We start from the raw sequence: 19,756 nt of genomic DNA, 5'->3' as shown, positions 1-19,756 counted from the left end.
TATCCTATCCTTACAGAACACACACACGGCACCACTTCCCCTATAACATGCTATATCCTATCCTTACAGAACACCATACTCCACAACACTTCCCCTATAACATGCTATATCCTATCCTTACAGATCACACACACGGCACCACTTCCCCTATAACATGCTATATCCTATCCTTACAGAACACCATACTCCACAACACGTGCCCTATAATATGCTATATCCTATCCTTACTTCACCTGGTGTTGTGTCAGAGTTAGTAGTCTGGGCTGTGGTGCTGGTCCAGTGGGTGAGAGTTCATAGTCTGGGCTGTGGTGCTGGTCCAGTGGGTTAGAGTTAGTAGTCTGGGCTGTGGTGCTGGTCCAGTGGGTTAGAGTTAGTAGTCTGGGCTGTGTGGTGCTGGTCCAGTGGGTTAGAGTTAGTAGTCTGGGCTGTGTGGTGCTGGTCCAGTGGGTTAGAGTTAGTAGTCTGGGCTGTGGTGCTGGTCCAGTGGGTTAGAGTTAGTAGTCTGGGCTGTGGTGCTGGTCCAGTGGGTTAGAGTTAGTAGTCTGGGCTGTGTGGTGCTGGTCCAGTGGGTTAGAGTTAGTAGTCTGGGCTGTGGTGCTGGTCCAGTGGGTTAGAGTTAGTAGTCTGGGCTGTGGTGCTGGTCCAGTGGGTTAGAGTTAGTAGTCTGGGCTGTGTGGTGCTGGTCCAGTGATTTAGAGTTAGTAGTCAGGGCTGTGGTGCTGGTCCAGTGGGTTAGAGTTAGTAGTCTGGGCTGTGGTGCTGTTCCAGTGGGTTAGAGTTAGTAGTCTGGGCTGTGTGGTGCTGGTCCAGTGGGTTAGAGTTAGTAATCTGGGCTGTGGAGCTGGTTCAGTGATTTAGACTTATTAGTCTGGGCTGTGTGGTGCTGGTCCAGTGGGTTAGAGTTAGTGGTCTGGGCTGTGGTGCTGGTCCAGTGGGTTAGAGTTAGTAGTCTGGGCTGTGGTGCTGGTCCAGTGGGTTAGAGTTAGTAGTCTGGGCTGTGGTGCTGGTCCAGTGGGTTAGAGTTAGTGGTCTGGGCTGTGGTGCTGGTCCAGTGGGTTAGAGTTAGTAGACTGGGCTTTGTGGAGCCGGTCCAGTGGGTTAGAGTTAGTAGTCTGGGCTTTGTGGAGCCGGTCCAGTGGGTTAGAGTTAGTAGTCTGGGCTGTGGTGCTGGTCCAGTAGGTTAGAGAGTTAGTAGACTGGGCTTTGTGGAGCCGGTCCAGTGGGTTAGAGTTAGTAGTCTGGGCTGTGGAGCCGGTCCAGTGGGTTAGAGTTAGTAGTCTGGGCTGTGGTGCTGGTCCAGTGGGTTAGAGTTAGTAGTCTGGGCTGTGGTGCTGGTCCAGTGGGTTAGAGTTAGTAGTCTGGGCTGTGGTGCTGGTCCAGTGGGTTAGAGTTAGTAGTCTGGGCTGTGGTGCTGGTCCAGTGGGTTAGAGTTAGTAGTCTGGGCTGTGGTGCTGGTCCAGTGGGTTAGAGTTAGTAGTCTGGGCTGTGGTGCTGGTCCAGTGGGTTAGAGTTAGTAGTCTGGGCTGTGGTGCTGGTCCAGTGGGTTAGAGTTAGTAGTCTGGGCTGTGGTGCTGGTCCAGTGGGTTAGAGTTAGTAGACTGGGCTTTGTGGAGCCGGTACGTACTATAAAGTGTAGTATGAATACTATATGTTTTCTCCCCTCCAGGCTGAGAATACCGTGGGCTGTGTGGAGCTGGTCCGGTGGACAGAGGTGAGCAGTAGAACCAGGATGTGTTCTTACCAGAGAGATGCTCTGAGACGGGTGGCCGAGCTGCACCAGAGGACCTTCTAACTTCACAAGAGGACCTTCTAGCTGCACCAGAGGACCTTCCAGCTGCATCAGAGGACCTTCTAGCTGCACCAGAGGACCTTCTAGCTGCACCAGAGGACCTTCTAGCTGCACCAGAGGACCTTTTAGCGAGAAAGAGGACACACAATGTACTGTTTAGGGTACTGTTGAGATACACTGTACTGGTTAGAGCACTGTTGAGATATACTGTACTGTTTGGAGTACTGTTGCGTTATAATAATGTATGAGACATGTAGGAGGACTATATATAAATCACATTTTATTGGTCACATACACGTGTTTAGCAGATGTTACTGCGGATGTAGCGAACTGTTTGTAAATATGTCTTCCTTCACTGTGAGATACTATATGTATATATTTGATAGGCCTTAATAGTACATATACCGTAATGTAGTGTATACGGTTTAATGGAAGTTCAGATTAAAAGAGGACAGAATGTTATGGTAGATTAATTTCCTGTATTACCAAATGAGGAGAGTTACAAACCACACACCAGTCAGAGTTATACTTAAACTTCACCTTTAATAATACTTATTAAGCTTTTGCAATAGCATTTGACTTTCAACGATTCTCTAATGAAAAGTTGAGTGTCAACATAATGGCAACTGAGATCTTTTATAGCAAAGATCCACCCCTCTCAACTTACATGACAAACCACAGATCTCAGGAACTCTTCACAAAGGGCTTTTTACTTTAGAAAGGAGTATCCCATAGCCAGATAGCATTATCTATAAATTATTGTTCAGTTTGTTCTCTAAGACAAGGTTCTAATCTCGTTCCTGCTACTTCATAGTACAAAAACACCAACTCATCCAATGGCATATATCAATTGTCAACTCTAGATACTCCCATCTCAAGAATCCCCCACTCCTGGACAAGCTCACTGAGGGGAGAGAGCCTCTAGGTCATATACTATGTCAAGATAAGGGCAACATCAGAGGGGACATACAATGGTTCCAGACACTGCCATACTCCTCCCCCCAAATGGAAAAGGAGGGAGCAACTGGCGCACAGACATTGTGGAGACAATTAATTGGTTCCCCATTAATCACGCCATCCCTTCACATGGTAAGTTAGGGATGACGCAGAATCTAATCCCAGTGCAGGAACATCAATCAGCGGAAATTTCAGAGCGCCACCTATAGTTTTCGATAAAACTCAAACTTTCATTAAAACACACATGCAAGGTACTGAATTAAAGCTACACTCGTTGTGAATCTAGCCACCAAGTCAGATTTGTAAAATGCTTTTCGGCAAAAGCATGAGAAGCTATTATCTGATAGCATGCACCCCCCAAAATACCGGAACGTCACCTAAACAATAGATTTTGCGGTAGCCGGCGCTACCCAAAACGCAGAAATAAAATATAAAACATTCATTACCTTTGACGAGCTTCTTTGTTGGCACTCCTATATGTCCCATAAACATCACAATTGGGTCTTTTTCCCGATTAAATCCGTCATTGTATACCCAAAATGTCATTCGCTGCAGACCGGTCTGATCCAGGAAAATGCCCCTTTACAAGACGCAACGTCACTTTATAAATTTACAAAAGTTGCCTATAAACTTTTACAAATCACTTCAAACTACTTTTCTAAACCAACTTTAGGTATTAATAAACGTTAATAATCTATAAAATTCTGTATTCGATAGCAGCACGTCTTGAAATCACCGTCCATGTTTTCAATTTCACAACATCCTGGGGTGAAAGGAAGTGCCTATACGTCATCTAACCAAGGATAAAGCAGCCAAAAAATGCCAGTACTGGCGACATCGTGTGGAAGCTGTAGGCATTGTAATGGGGGCCTCGTTTTTTGTCTACATTGACTGGCGGATGGATATTTTTTTTGTGTTTTTGGAGAACAGTTTTTCCCTGGGATTTTTACTCCTAAACACGTTCTGTTATAGCCACAGACACGATTTAACCAGTTTTAGAGACTTCAAAGTGTTTTCTATACACACATACTTATCATATGCATATACTATATTCCTGGCATGAGTAGCAGGACATTGAAATGTTGCATGATTTTTTACAAAAAGCTGCGAAAATTCGCATCATCCCTAACAGGTTTTAAGAAGAAGAAGACAATGTTCCATTCTGTCTTCCTCCCCTTCTGATATTCTGCATAGCACCAGATGGTTTAACAGATACATTCACATATGAAGACAAGCCTGATCTCTCCCCTCTCTGGGCCCCAAGTGACTGAGCCCTAGCTGAGAAGTGCAACTGCCAACCCTATAGTCCAAAGGGAAACATTCTAATGACAAGTATCTCGAATATGCATATTATGTAAATAAAACATCTTATTTATGTTACCCAACTAATTCGGATTCATCCACCACAATGTACTGACGTATCAGATATACGCAAGCAAACTGGATTAGACCAGTTAGCCTATAATGAAAACATATGCACATAGTCAAGGTGGGAATTATGGAGGGCTCAGAGATGTTAGCTCCCCTAAATTCAGCAAATGTCAAACTTTGGGGAGGGGGGGTGGGGAGGTCTCTAAATAATGCTAATTCAATATTCTCCTATTTCTTTCAAATGTAGTGGTAAATATGTTTTACAGTGGTAAATATGTTTTATAAATATGAAAATAAAAGCTTCCAAATGACACAAACACCCCCTATTTCTGTGGCAGCACTATCCACTCAGTAGTGTTGAATCATTTAAGCTTGACTCCATTATCACCAGACAGCTAGCCTACAGCTAGATACCAATATCACTGTAGCTCAGTTTAGAATGGCGCTTGTAACGCCAGGGTAGTGGGTTCAATCCCCGGGACCCTACGTAGAATGTATGCACACATGACTGTAAGTCGCTTTGGATAAAAGCGTCCTAAATGGCATATATTATTATTATATTATATTATTCACCAGACAGCTAGCCTACAGCTAGACACCAATATCACTATAAAACTAGCCTACAGCTAGACACCAATATCTCTCGACAAGTAGCCTACAGCTAGACACCAATATCACCAGACAACTAGTCTACAGCTAGACACCAATATCTCTTGACAAGTAGCCTATAGCTAGATACCAATATCACCAGACAGCTAGCCTACAGCTAGACACCAATATCACTATAAAACTAGCCTACAGCTAGACACCAATATCTCTCGACAAGTAGCCTACAGCTAGACACCAATATCACCAGACAACTAGTCTACAGCTAGACACCAATATCACTAGACAACTAGCCTACAGCTAGACGCCAAAATCACAAGACAACTAGACACCAAAATCACTAGACAACTAGCCTGCAGCTAGAAACCAAAATCACTAGACAACTAGCCTGCAGCTAGAAACCAAAATCACTAGCCAACTAGCCTACAGCTAGACGCCAATATCACTAGCCAACTAGCCCACAGCTAGACACCAATATCAATAGTCAACTAGCCCACAGCTAGACGCCAATATCACTAGACATCAAGCCGACAGCTTGACACCAATATCACTAGACAACTAGCCTACAGCTAGACACCAATATTACTATACAACTAGACACCAATATAACTAGACAACTAGCCTACAGCAAGAAACCAATATAACGAGACAACTAGCATACAGCTAGACACCAATACCACTAGTCAACTAGCCTACAGCTAGACACCAATATCACTAGACAACTAGCCGACAGCTTGACACCAATATCACTAGACAACTAGCCTAAAGATAGACACCAACATCACTAGGCACCAATATCACGAGACAACTAGCCTACAGCTAGACACCAATATCACTAGACAACTAGCCCACAATTTGACACCAATATCACTAGACAACTAGCCCACAGCTAGACACCAATATCACTAGTCAACTAGCCCACAGCTAGTCACCAATATCACGAGACAACTAGCCGAAAGCTAGATACGATATCACTAGACAACTAGCCGAAAGCTAGATACCGATATCACTAGACAACTAGTCTACAGCTAGACACCAACATCACTAGACAACTAGCCCACAACTTGACACCAATATCACGAGACAACTAGCCCACAACTTGACACCAATATCACTAGACAACTAGCCCACAGTTAGACACCAATATCACTAGTCAACTAGCCCACAGCTAGTCACCAATATCACTAGACAACTAGCCGAAAGCTAGATACCGATATCACTAGACAACTAGTCTACAGCTAGACACCAATATCACTAGAAACCTAGATCACTAGACAACCAGCCTACAGCTAGACACCAAAACACCTGGCAACTAGCCGACAGCTAGACACCAATATCACGAGACAACTAGCCTACAGCTAAACATCAACATCACTAGACAACTAGCCTACAGTTAGACACCAATATTACAATACAACTAGCCTACAGTTAGACACCATACTCACTAGTCAACTAGCCCACAACTAGACACCAATATCACTAGACAACGACCCACAGCTAGACACCAATATCACTAGACAACTAGCCCACAACTAGACACCAATATCACTAGCCTACAGCTAGACAGCAATATAACTAGACAGCTAGACACCGATTTCACTAGACACCAATATCACTAGCTAGTCTACAGAAGTGTAGTCCTAGTGGAGGGGAGACTACCAGCAGTACTGTAGTCCTAGTGGAGGGTAGACTACCAGCAGTACTGTAGTCCTAGTGGAGGGTAGACTACCAGCAGTACTGTAGTGGAGGGTAGACTACCAGCAGTACTGTAGTGGAGGGTAGACTACCAGCAGTACTGTAGTGGAGGGTAGACTACCAGCAGTACTGTAGTCCTAGTGGAGGGTAGACTACCAGCATTACTGTAGTCCTATTGGAGGGTAGACTACCATCAGTACTGTAGTCCTAGTGGAGGGTAGACTACCAGCAGTACTGTAGTGGAGGGTAGACTACCAGCAGTACTGTAGTGGAGGTTAGACTACCGGCAGTACTGTAGTGGAGGGTAGACTACCAGCAGTACTGTAGTGGAGGGTAGACTACCAGCAGCACTGTAGTCCTAGTGGAGGGTAGACTACCAGCAGTACTGTAGTCAAACTGGAGGGTAGACTACCAGCAGTACTGTAGTCCTAATGGAGGGTAGACTACCAGCAGCACTGTAGTCCTAGTGGAGGGTAGGACTACCAGCAGTACTGTAGTCCTAGTGGAGGGTGGACTACCAGCAGTACTGTAGTCCTAGTGGAGGGTAGACTACCAGCAGTACTGTAGTCCTAGTGGAGAGTAGACTACCAGCAGTACTGTTGTCCTAGTGGAGGGTAGACTACCAGCAGTACTGTAGTGGAGGGTAGACTACCAGCAGTACTGTAGTTCTAGTGGAGGGTAGACTACCAGCAGTACTGTAGTCCTAGTGGAGGGTAGACTACCAGCAGTACTGTAGTCCTAGTGGAGGGTAGACTACCAGCAGTACTGTAGTCCTAGTGGAGGGTAGACTACCAGCAGTACTGTCCTTCTGTGGCTCAGTTGGTAGAGCATGGCGCTTGTAACGCCAGGGTAGTGGGTTCGATTCCCGGGACCACCCATACATAGAATGTATGCACACATGACTGTAAGTCGCTTTGGATAAAAGCGTCAGCTAAATGGCATATATTATTATATTATTATTATTATTATATATTAATACTGTAGTCAAACTGGTGGGTAGACTACCAGCAGTGGTGTAGTCCTAGTGGAGAGTAGACTACCAGCAGTACTGTAGTCCTAGTGGAGGGTAGACTACCAGCAGTACTGTAGTCCTAGTGGAGAGTAGACTACCAGCAGTACTGTAGTGGAGGGTAGACTACCAGCAGTACTGTAGTGGAGGGTAGACTACCAGCAGTACTGTAGTGGAGGGTAGACTACCAGCAGTACTATAGTCCTAGTGGAGGGTAGACTACCAGCAGTGGTGAAGTCCTAGTGGAGAGTAGACTACCAGCAGTACTGTAGTCCTAGTGGAGAGTAGACTACCAGCAGTACTGTAGTCATAGTGGAGAGTAGACTACCAGCAGTACTATAGTCCTAGTGGAGGGTAGACTACCAGCAGTACTGTAGTCATAGTGGAGAGTAGACTACCAGCAGTACTATAGTCCTAGTGGAGGGTAGACTACCAGCAGTACTGTAGTCCTAGTGGAGAGTAGACTACCAGCAGTACTGTAGTCCTAGTGGAGAGTAGACTACCAGCAGTACTGTAGTCATAGTGGAGGGTAGACTACCAGCAGTACTGTAGTCCTAGTGGAGGGTAGACTACCAGCAGTACTGTAGTCCTAGTGGAGGGTAGACTACCAGCAATACTGTAGTCCTAGTGGAGGGTAGACTACCTGCAGTGCTGTAGTGGAGGGTAGACTACCAGCAGTACTGTAGTGGAGGGTAGACTACCAGCAGTACTGTAGTCCTAGTGGAGGGTAGACTACCAGCAGTACTGTAGTCCTAGTGGAGGGTAGACTACCAGCAGTACTGTAGTCCTAGTGGAGGGTAGACTACCAGCAGTACTGTAGTGGAGGGTAGACTACCAGCAGTACTGTAGTGGAGGGTAGACTACCAGCAGTACTGTAGTCCTAGTGGAGGGTAGACTACCAGCAGTACTGTAGTCCTAGTGGAGGGTAGACTACCAGCAGTACTGTAGTCCTAGTGGAGGGTAGACTACCAGCAGTACTGTAGTCCTAGTGGAGGGTAGACTACCAGCAGTACTGTAGTCCTAGTGGAGGGTAGACTACCAGCAGTACTGTAGTGGAGGGTAGACTACCAGCAGTACTGTAGTGGAGGGTAGACTACCAGCAGTACTGTAGTGGAGGGTAGACTACCAGCAGTACTGTAGTCCTAGTGGAGGGTAGACTACCAGCAGTACTGTAGTCCTAGTGGAGGGTAGACTACCAGCAGTACTGTAGTCCTAGTGGAGGGTAGACTACCAGCAGTACTGTAGTCCTAGTGGAGGGTAGACTACCAGCAGTACTGTAGTCCTAGTGGAGGGTAGACTACCAGCAGTACTGTAGTCCTAGTGGAGGGTAGACTACCAGCAGTACTGTAGTCCTAGTGGAGGGTAGACTACCAGCAGCACTGTAGTCCTAGTGGAGGGTAGACTACCAGCAGTACTGTAGTAGTGGAGGGTAGACTACCAGCAGTACTGTAGTCCTAGTGGAGGGTAGACTACCAGTAGTACTAGTAGTGGAGGGTAGACTACCAGCAGTACTGTAGTCCTAGTGGAGGGTAGACTACCAGCAGTACTGTAGTCCTAGTGGAGGGTAGACTACCAGCAGTACTGTAGTCCTAGTGGAGGGTAGACTACCAGCAGTACTGTAGTCCTAGTGGAGGGTAGACTACCAGCAGTACTGTAGTCCTAGTGGAGGGTAGACTACCAGTAGTGGAGGGTACTGTAGTCCTAGTGGAGGGTAGACTACCAGCAGTACTGTAGTGGAGGGTAGACTACCAGCAGTACTGTAGTCCTAGTGGAGGGTAGACTACCAGCAGTACTGTAGTCATAGTGGAGGGTAGACTACCAGCAGTACTGTAGTCCTAGTGGAGAGTAGACTACCAGCAGTACTGTAGTCCTAGTGGAGGGTAGACTACCAGCAGTGGTGTAGTCCTAGTGGAGGGTAGACTACCAGCAGTACTGTAGTCCTAGTGGAGGGTAGACTACCAGCAGTACTGTAGTCCTAGTGGAGGGTAGACTACCAGCAGTACTGTAGTCCTAGTGGAGGGTAGACTACCAGCAGTACTGTAGTCCTAGTGGAGGGTAGACTACCAGCAGTACTGTAGTCCTAGTGGAGGGTAGACTACCAGCAGTACTGTAGTGGAGGGTAGACTACCAGCAGTACTGTAGTCCTAGTGGAGGGTAGACTACCAGCAGTACTGTAGTCCTAGTGGAGGGTAGACTACCAGCAGTACTGTAGTCCTAGTGGAGGGTAGACTACCAGCAGTACTGTAGTCCTAGTGGAGGGTAGACTACCAGCAGTACTGTAGTCCTAGTGGAGGGTAGACTACCAGCAGTACTGTAGTCCTAGTGGAGGGTAGACTACCAGTAGTACTGTAGTGGAGGGTAGACTACCAGCAGTACTGTAGTCCTAGTGGAGGGTAGACTACCAGCAGTACTGTAGTCCTAGTGGAGGGTAGACTACCAGCAGTGGTGTAGTCCTAGTGGAGGGTAGACTACCAGCAGTACTGTAGTCCTAGTGGAGGGTAGACTACCAGCAGTACTGTAGTCCTAGTGGAGGGTAGACTACCAGCAGTACTGTAGTCCTAGTGGAGGGTAGACTACCAGCAGTACTGTAGTCCTAGTGGAGGGTAGACTACCAGCAGTACTGTAGTCCTAGTGGAGGGTAGACTACCAGCAGTACTGTAGTCCTAGTGGAGGGTAGACTACCAGCAGTACTGTAGTCCTAGTGGAGGGTAGACTACCAGTAGTACTGTAGTCATAGTGGAGGGTAGACTACCAGCAGTACTGTAGTCCTAGTGGAGGGTAGACTACCAGCAGTGGTGTAGTCCTAGTGGAGGGTAGACTACCAGCAGTACTGTAGTCCTAGTGGAGGGTAGACTACCAGCAGTACTGTAGTCCTAGTGGAGGGTAGACTACCAGCAGTACTGTAGTCCTAGTGGAGGGTAGACTACCAGCAGTGGTGTAGTCCTAGTGGAGGGTAGACTACCAGCAGTACTGTAGTCCTAGTGGAGGGTAGACTACCAGCAGTACTGTAGTCCTAGTGGAGGGTAGACTACCAGCAGTACTGTAGTCCTAGTGGAGGGTAGACTACCAGCAGTACTGTAGTCCTAGTGGAGGGTAGACTACCAGCAGTACTGTAGTCCTAGTGGAGGGTAGACTACCAGCAGTACTGTAGTCATAGTGGAGGGTAGACTACCAGCAGTACTGTAGTCCTAGTGGAGGGTAGACTACCAGCAGTACTGTAGTCCTAGTGGAGGGTAGACTACCAGCAGTACTGTAGTCATAGTGGAGGGTAGACTACCAGCAGTACTGTAGTCCTAGTGGAGGGTAGACTACCAGCAGTGGTGTAGTCCTAGTGGAGGGTAGACTACCAGCAGTACTGTAGTCCTAGTGGAGGGTAGACTACCAGCAGTACTGTAGTCCTAGTGGAGGGTAGACTACCAGCAGTACTGTAGTCCTAGTGGAGGGTAGACTACCAGCAGTGGTGTAGTCCTAGTGGAGGGTAGACTACCAGCAGTACTGTAGTCCTAGTGGAGGGTAGACTACCAGCAGTACTGTAGTCCTAGTGGAGGGTAGACTACCAGCAGTGGTGTAGTGGAGGGTAGACTACCAGCAGTGGTGTAGTCCTAGTGGAGGGTAGACTACCAGCAGTACTGTAGTCCTAGTGGAGGGTAGACTACCAGCAGTACTGTAGTCCTAGTGGAGGGTAGACTACCAGCAGTGGTGTAGTCCTAGTGGAGGGTAGACTACCAGCAGTGGTGTAGTCGTAGTGGAGGGTAGACTACCAGCAGTACTGTAGTCCTAGTGGAGGGTAGACTACCAGCAGTGTAGTCCTAGTGGAGGGTAGACTACCAGCAGTACTGTAGTGGAGGGTAGACTACCAGCAGTACTGTAGTCCTAGTGGAGGGTAGACTACCAGCAGTACTGTAGTCCTAGTGGAGGGTAGACTACCAGCAGTGGTGTAGTCCTAGTGGAGGGTAGACTACCAGCAGTACTGTAGTCCTAGTGGAGGGTAGACTACCAGCAGTACTGTAGTCCTAGTGGAGGGTAGACTACCAGCAGTACTGTAGTGGAGGGTAGACTACCAGCAGTACTGTAGTCCTAGTGGAGGGTAGACTACCAGCAGTACTGTAGTCCTAGTGGAGGGTAGACTACCAGCAGTACTGTAGTCCTAGTGGAGGGTAGACTACCAGCAGTGGTGTAGTCCTAGTGGAGGGTAGACTACCAGCAGTACTGTAGTCCTAGTGGAGGGTAGACTACCAGCAGTACTGTAGTCCTAGTGGAGGGTAGACTACCAGCAGTACTGTAGTCCTAGTGGAGGGTAGACTACCAGCAGTACTGTAGTCCTAGTGTAGTCCAGTAGTGGAGGGTAGACTACCAGCAGTACTGTAGTCCTAGTGGAGGGTAGACTACCAGCAGTACTGTAGTCCTAGTGGAGGGTAGACTACCAGCAGTACTGTAGTCCTAGTGGAGGGTAGACTACCAGCAGTACTGTAGTCCTAGTGGAGGGTAGACTACCAGCAGTACTGTAGTCCTAGTGGAGGGTAGACTACCAGCAGTACTGTAGTCCTAGTGGAGGGTAGACTACCAGCAGTACTGTAGTCCTAGTGGAGGGTAGACTACCAGCAGTACTGTAGTGGAGGGTAGACTACCAGCAGTACTGTAGTCCTAGTGGAGGGTAGACTACCAGCAGTACTGTAGTCCTAGTGGAGGGTAGACTACCAGCAGTACTGTAGTCCTAGTGGAGGGTAGACTACCAGCAGTGGTGTAGTCCTAGTGGAGGGTAGACTACCAGCAGTGGTGTAGTCCTAGTGGAGGGTAGACTACCAGCAGTACTGTAGTCCTAGTGGAGGGTAGACTACCAGCAGTACTGTAGTGGAGGGTAGACTACCAGCAGTGGTGTAGTCCTAGTGGAGGGTAGACTACCAGCAGTGGTGTAGTCCTAGTGGAGGGTAGACTACCAGCAGTACTGTAGTCCTAGTGGAGGGTAGACTACCAGCAGTGGTGTAGTCCTAGTGGAGGGTAGACTACCAGCAGTACTGTAGTCCTAGTGGAGGGTAGACTACCAGCAGTACTGTAGTCCTAGTGGAGGGTAGACTACCAGCAGTACTGTAGTGGAGGGTAGACTACCAGCAGTACTGTAGTCCTAGTGGAGGGTAGACTACCAGCAGTGGTGTAGTGGAGGGTAGACTACCAGCAGTACTGTAGTGGAGGGTAGACTACCAGCAGTACTGTAGTGGAGGGTAGACTACCAGCAGTACTGTAGTGGAGGGTAGACTACCAGCAGTACTGTAGTCCTAGTGGAGGGTAGACTACCAGCAGTGGTGTAGTCCTAGTGGAGGGTAGACTACCAGCAGTGGTGTAGTCCTAGTGGAGGGTAGACTACCAGCAGTACTGTAGTCCTAGTGGAGGGTAGACTACCAGCAGTGGTGTAGTCCTAGTGGAGGGTAGACTACCAGCAGTGGTGTAGTCCTAGTGGAGGGTAGACTACCAGCAGTGGTGTAGTCCTAGTGGAGGGTAGACTACCAGCAGTACTGTAGTCCTAGTGGAGGGTAGACTACCAGCAGTACTGTAGTCCTAGTGGAGGGTAGACTACCAGCAGTACTGTAGTCCTAGTGGAGGGTAGACTACCAGCAGTAGTGTAGTCCTAGTGGAGGGTAGACTACCAGCAGTACTGTAGTCCTAGTGGAGGGTAGACTACCAGCAGTACTGTAGTCCTAGTGGAGGGTAGACTACCAGCAGTGGTAGTAGTGGAGGGTAGACTACCAGCAGTGGTGTAGTCCTAGTGGAGGGTAGACTACCAGTAGTACTGTAGTGGAGGGTAGACTACCAGCAGTACTGTAGTCCTAGTGGAGGGTAGACTACCAGCAGTACTGTAGTCCTAGTGGAGGGTAGACTACCAGCAGTACTGTAGTCCTAGTGGAGGGTAGACTACCAGCAGTGGTGTAGTCCTAGTGGAGGGTAGACTACCAGCAGTGGTGTAGTCCTAGTGGAGGGTAGACTACCAGCAGTACTGTAGTCCTAGTGGAGGGTAGACTACCAGCAGTACTGTAGTCCTAGTGGAGGGTAGACTACCAGCAGTACTGTAGTCCTAGTGGAGGGTAGACTACCAGCAGTGGTGTAGTCCTAGTGGAGGGTAGACTACCAGCAGTGGTGTAGTCCTAGTGGAGGGTAGACTACCAGCAGTAGTGTAGTCCTAGTGGAGGGTAGACTACCAGCAGTGGTGTAGTCCTAGTGGAGGGTAGACTACCAGCAGTGGTGTAGTCCTAGTGGAGGGTAGACTACCAGCAGTGGTGTAGTCCTAGTGGAGGGTAGACTACCAGCAGTGGTGTAGTCAGGGTTGGGGAGTAATAGATTACATATAAGGGATTACATTACTGTAATCAGTTACGTTACCAGCTAAGATATTGTAATCAGATGACTGATACTTTTGAAAAACTAGGTGACTACTTCGACGATTACTTTTAAATTCAGATACGATGTTTGCGAGAAAAATCTTTGACATTTCTGTTTTCTCAATGACATTCAAATCAGGATTGAAAAAAGGTGCAAAGTTTAAGTTTGTTCCACCTGAGTGGCACTGACCACTATGATGACACACCAAATGTGCTTGATGGCTTGTGGGAAAAGAGCAGGAATTGGCTTTTGTAGGTTACAGTCCAATCTATTTCTTTCAATGGTGCGACTGCAGTCGGCATCCAAAGATTATCCAACCAGTAGTGGTGTAGTCTACGGTGATATGGATATCACTTATTATTGATATCTACATAGCGCATTGATGTGAATCACACTGCTGCTCTCTCATTTTGCTATATGCGCCTTACGGATTGTGGTTGTTGTGGATAGCTGAACACAAATCTAAATGTGAATTTGAACCCAATAATGGTTGAATTTAAGAAGCTTTAGCTGCCTATAAATCATTGTTTTTGAAACCAGTGGATAGCCACAGCTGCACAGTGCGGATCCCAGCCTATAGAATAACATCTGTATAGTGTGGATCCCAGCCTATAGAATAACAGCTGTATAGTGTGGATCCCAGCCTATAGAATAACAGTGTGGATCCCAGCCTATAGAATAACAGTGTGGATCCCAGCCTATAGAATAACAGTGAGGATCCCAGCCTATAGAATAACAGTGTGGATCCCAGCCTATATAATAACAGTGTGGATCCCAGCCTATAGAATAACAGTGTGGATCCCAGCCTATAGAATAACAGTGTGGATCCCAGCCTATAGAATAACAGTGTGGATCCCAGCCTATAGAATAACAGTGTGGATCCCAGCCTATAGAATAACAGTGTGGATCCCAGCCTATAGAATAACAGTGTGGATCCCAGCCTATAGAATAACAGTGTGGATCCCAGCCTATAGAATAACAGTGAGGATCCCAGCCTATAGAATAACAGTGTGGATCCCAGCCTATAGAATAACAGTGTGGATCCCAGCCTATAGAATAACAGTGTGGATCCCAGCCTATAGAATAACAGTGTGGATCCCAGCCTATAGAATAACAGTGTGGATCCCAGCCTATAGAATAACAGTGTGGATCCCAGCCTATAGAATAACAGTGTGGATCCCAGCCTATAGAATAACAGTGTGGATCCCAGCCTATAGAATAACAGTGTGGATCCCAGCCTATAGAATAACAGTGTGGATCCCAGCCTATAGAATAACAGCTGTATAGTGTGGATCCCAGCCTATAGAATAACAGCTGCATAGTGTGGATCCCAGCCTATGGAATAACAGCTGCATAGTGTGGATCCCAGCCTTTAGAATAACAGCTGCATAGTGTGGATCCCAGCCTATGGAACAACAGCTGCATAGTGTGGATCCCAGCCTATAGAATAACAGTGTGGATCCCAGCCTATAGAATAACAGTGTGGATCCCAGCCTATAGAATAACAGCTGCATAGTGTGGATTCCAGCCTATGGAATAACAGCTGCATAGTGTGGATCCCAGCCTATAGAATAACAGATGTATAGTGTGGATCCCAGCCTATAGAATAACAGCTGCATAGTGTGGATCCCAGCCTTTAGAATAACAGCTGCATAGTGTGGATTCCAGCCTATGGAATAACAGCTGCATAGTGTGGATCCCAGCCTATAGAATAACAGCTGCATGGTGTGGATCCCAGCCTATAGAATAACAGTGTGGATCCCAGCCTATAGAATAACAGTGTGGATCCCAGCCTATAGAATAACAGTGTGGATCCCAGCCTATAGAATAACAGTGTGGATCCCAGCCTATAGAATAACAGTGTGGATCCCAGCCTATAGAATAACAGTGTGGATCCCAGCCTATAGAATAACAGTGTGGATCCCAGCCTATAGAATAACAGTGTGGATCCCAGCCTATAGAATAACAGTGTGGATCCCAGCCTATAGAATAACAGCTGTATAGTGTGGATCCCAGCCTATAGAATAACAGCTGCATAGTGTGGATCCCAGCCTATGGAATAACAGCTGCATACTGTGGATCCCAGCCTATAGAATAACAGCTGCATAGTGTGGATCCCAGCCTATGGAATAACAGCTGCATAGTGTGGATCCCAGCCTATAGAATAACAGCTGTATAGTGTGGATCCCAGCCTTTAGAATAACAGCTGCATAGTGTGGATTCCAGCCTATGGAATAACAGCTGCATAGTGTGGATCCCAGCCTATAGAATAACAGCTGTATAGTGTGGATCCCAGCCTATAGAATAACAGCTGCATAGTGTGGATCCCAGCCTTTAGAATAACAGCTGCATAGTGTGGATTCCAGCCTATGGAATAACAGCTGCATAGTGTGGATCCCAGCCTATAGAATAACAGCTGCATGGTGCGGATCCCAGCCTATAGAATAACAGTGTGGATCCCAGCCTATAGAATAACAGTGTGGATCCCAGCCTATAGAATAACAGTGTGGATCCCAGCCTATAGAATAACAGTGTGGATCCCAGCCTATAGAATAACAGTGAGGATCCCAGCCTATAGAATAACAGTGTGGATCCCAGCCTATAGAATAACAGTGTGGATCCCTTCCTATAGAATAACAGCTGTATAGTGTGGATCCCAGCCTATAGAATAACAGCTGCATAGTGTGGATCCCAGCCTATAGAATAACAGCTGCATAGTGTGGATCCCAGCCTATAGAATAACAGCTGTATAGTGTGGATCCCAGCCTTTAGAATAACAGCTGCATAGTGTGGATTCCAGCCTATGGAATAACAGCTGCATAGTGTGGATTCCAGCCTATAGAATAACAGCTGCATAGTGTGGATCCCAGCCTATAGAATAACATCCACACTATGCAGCTGTTATTCTATAGGCTGGGATCCACACTATGCAGCTGTTATTCAATAGGCGGGGATCCACACTATGCAGCTGTTATTCCATAGGCTGGGATCCACACTATGCAGCTGTTATTCTATAGGCTGGGATCCACACTATGCAGCTGTTATTCTATAGGCTGGGATCCACACTATGCAGCTGTTATTCTATAGGCTGGGATCCACACTATGCAGCTGTTATTCTATAGGCTGGGATCCACACTATGCAGCTGTTATTCCATAGGCTGGGATCACACTATGCAGCTGTTATTCCATAGGCTGGGATCCACACTATGCAGCTGTTATTCTATAGGCGGGGATCCACACTATGCAGCTGTTATTCAATAGGCTGGGATCCACACTATACAGCTGTATTCTATAGGCGGGGGATCCACACTATGCAGCTGTTATTCTATAGGCTGGGATCCACACTATGCAGCTGTTATTCTATAGGCTGGGATCCACACTATGCAGCTGTTATTCTATAGGCTGGGATCCACACTATGCAGCTGTTATTCTATAGGCTGGGATCCACACTATGCAGCTGTTATTCTATAGGCTGGGATCCACACTATGCAGCTGTTATTCTATAGGCTGGGATCCACACTATGCAGCTGTATAGGCTGGGATCCACACTATGCAGCTGTTATTCTATAGGCTGGGATCCACACTATGCAGCTGTTATTCTATAGGCTGGGATCAACATCCTGTTACTATAGGCTGGGATCCACATACAGCTGTTATTCTATAGGCTGGGATCCACACTATACAGCTGTTATTCTATAGGCTGGGATCCACACTATGCAGCTGTTATTCCATAGGCTGGGATCCACACTATGCAGCTGTTATTCTATAGGCGGGGATCCACACTATGCAGCTGTTATTCCATAGGCTGGGATCCACACTATACAGCTGTTATTCCATAGGCTGTAGTTGATACATCCATTTTTCGACTTAAATGATATATACAGTACCAGTCAAAAGTTTGGACACACCTACTCATTCAAGGGTTTTTCTTAATTTTGACTATTTTATACATCAAAATATATTTTAGATTCTTCAAAGTAGCCATCCTTTGCCTTGATGACAGCTTTGCACACACTGGTAAAGCATGCTGTTCCATGAGCCCAATCAGTCTCCATGACAACAAAATCATAAACAACAGAGTAGGGCTGGCTAATACGTCCTTAGTTTCAAATCAAATCAAATCACATTTTATTTGTCACATACACATGGTTAGCAGATGTTAATGCGAGTGTAGCGAAATGCTTGTGCTTCTAGTTCCGACAATGCAGTAATAACCAACAAGTAATCTAACTAACAATTCCAAAACTACTGTCTTATACACAGTGTAAGGGGGTAAAGAATATATACATAAAGATATATGAATGAGTGATGGTACAGAGCAGCATACAGTAGATGGTATCGAGTACAGTATATACATATGAGATGAGTATGTAAACAAAGTGGCAGGGTTAAAGTGGCTAGTGATACATGTATTACATAAGGATGCAGTCGATGATATAGAGTACAGTATATACGTATGCATATGAGATGAATAATGTAGGGTAAGTAACATTATATAAGGTAGCATTGTTTAAAGTGGCTAGTGATATATTTTACATCATTTCCCATCAATTCCCATGATTAAAGTGGCTGGAGTTGAGTCAGTGTGTTGCCATCAGCCACTCAATGTTAGTGTTGGCTGTTTAACAGTCTGATGGCCTTGAGATAGAAGCTGTTTTTCAGTCTCTCGGTCCCAGCTTTGATGCACCTGTACTGACCTCGCCTTCTGGATGATAGCGGGGTGAACAGGCAGTGGTTCGGGTGGTTGATGTCCTTGATGATCTTTATGGCCTTCCTGTAACATCGGGTGGTGTAGGTGTCCTGGAGGGCAGGTAGTTTGCCCCCGGTGATGCGTTGTGCAGACCTCACTACCCTCTGGAGAGCCTTACGGTTGAGGGCGGAGCAGTTGCCGTACCAGGCGGTGATACAGCCCGCCAGGATGCTCTCGATTGTGCATCTGTAGAAGTTTGTGAGTGCTTTTGGTGACAAGCCGAATTTCTTCAGCCTCCTGAGGTTGAAGAGGCGCTGCTGCGCCTTCTTCACGATGCTGTCTGTGTGAGTGGACCAATTCAGTTTGTCTGTGATGTGTATGCCGAGGAACTTAAAACTTGCTACCCTCTCCACTACTGTTCCATCGATGTGGATAGGGGGTATTCCCTCTGCTGTTTCCTGAAGTTTTGGGGTCATGCTCAGGTCAAACAACTTGGCTAATCTATACTTCCATATTTCCAAGTCCTATTCTTGAAGATCAAGGAGTATAACATTTATTGAAATGAGTGGAATTCTGATAGGCTTTGGTTTTCAATGTAAAGATATAATTTAATCATGTTATTATATGTAGTAGAGAGCGATGGGTTAGAAGACGCCGACAACCAAACCATAAAGTACCATTTAACATCCATATATGGCCAGCTATGTAAACCTTAACATTAATTTATCCTGCAATAGATGTCGTTCGATTGGTAACTTACCTTTTGTCTTCTTCTAATGCCCTCTTAAGGGGAAAGTAATCTAAAAGTAACTAAATGTAATCAGATTACGTTACTGAGTTTGGGGTAATCCAAAGGTTACGTTACTGATTAAAATGTTGGACTCTGGTAACTAGTAACTGATTACATGTATAAGGTAACCTAGCCAACCCTGAGTGTAGGCATAGTGGAGGGTCAACTCAAATAAACGCAGTTGGCCCAACTTTTTCAGAAAAATTCATTGAAAGTAGATTGAAAGTAAAGGGATTGTTCCTTTTCTTTACCTCTACATCACTGGCTACCGGTAGACCTGTAGGAAGTTCATGTTATAAAACACATTGTAGTCTAGTAGGTTGACTGTGTGTTAGGTTGACCATCATGTTATAAAACACATTGTAGTCTAGTAGGTTGACTGTGTGTTAGGTTGACCATCATGTTATAAAACACATTGTAGTCTAGTCTAGTAGGTTGACTGTGTGTTAGGTTGACCATCATGTTATAAAACACATT

At 46.4% G+C, this 19,756-nt stretch overlaps 1 protein-coding gene across 4 annotated transcripts in view; it reads left to right on the top strand.

Moving 5' to 3' along the window:
- trpm2 (transient receptor potential cation channel, subfamily M, member 2) overlaps nucleotides 1-2,251 on the top strand; it is a 90,176-nt gene extending 87,925 nt beyond the window's left edge. For all 4 annotated transcript variants that reach the window (XM_052523304.1, XM_052523303.1, XM_052523306.1 and 1 more), the window contains one exon: nucleotides 1,667-2,251. In XM_052523304.1, the coding sequence (XP_052379264.1) occupies nucleotides 1,667-1,792 (126 nt within the window). In that variant the 3' untranslated portion in view covers nucleotides 1,793-2,251. The remainder of the gene's footprint in view (nucleotides 1-1,666) is intronic.
- The last annotated feature ends 17,505 nt before the right edge of the window (nucleotides 2,252-19,756 follow it).

The sequence above is a fragment of the Oncorhynchus keta genome, chromosome 7 (assembly GCF_023373465.1).
Source record: "Oncorhynchus keta strain PuntledgeMale-10-30-2019 chromosome 7, Oket_V2, whole genome shotgun sequence".
In the NCBI taxonomy this organism is placed as follows: Eukaryota; Metazoa; Chordata; class Actinopteri; order Salmoniformes; family Salmonidae; genus Oncorhynchus; species Oncorhynchus keta.
This window is presented reverse-complemented; position numbering and strand designations above follow the sequence as displayed.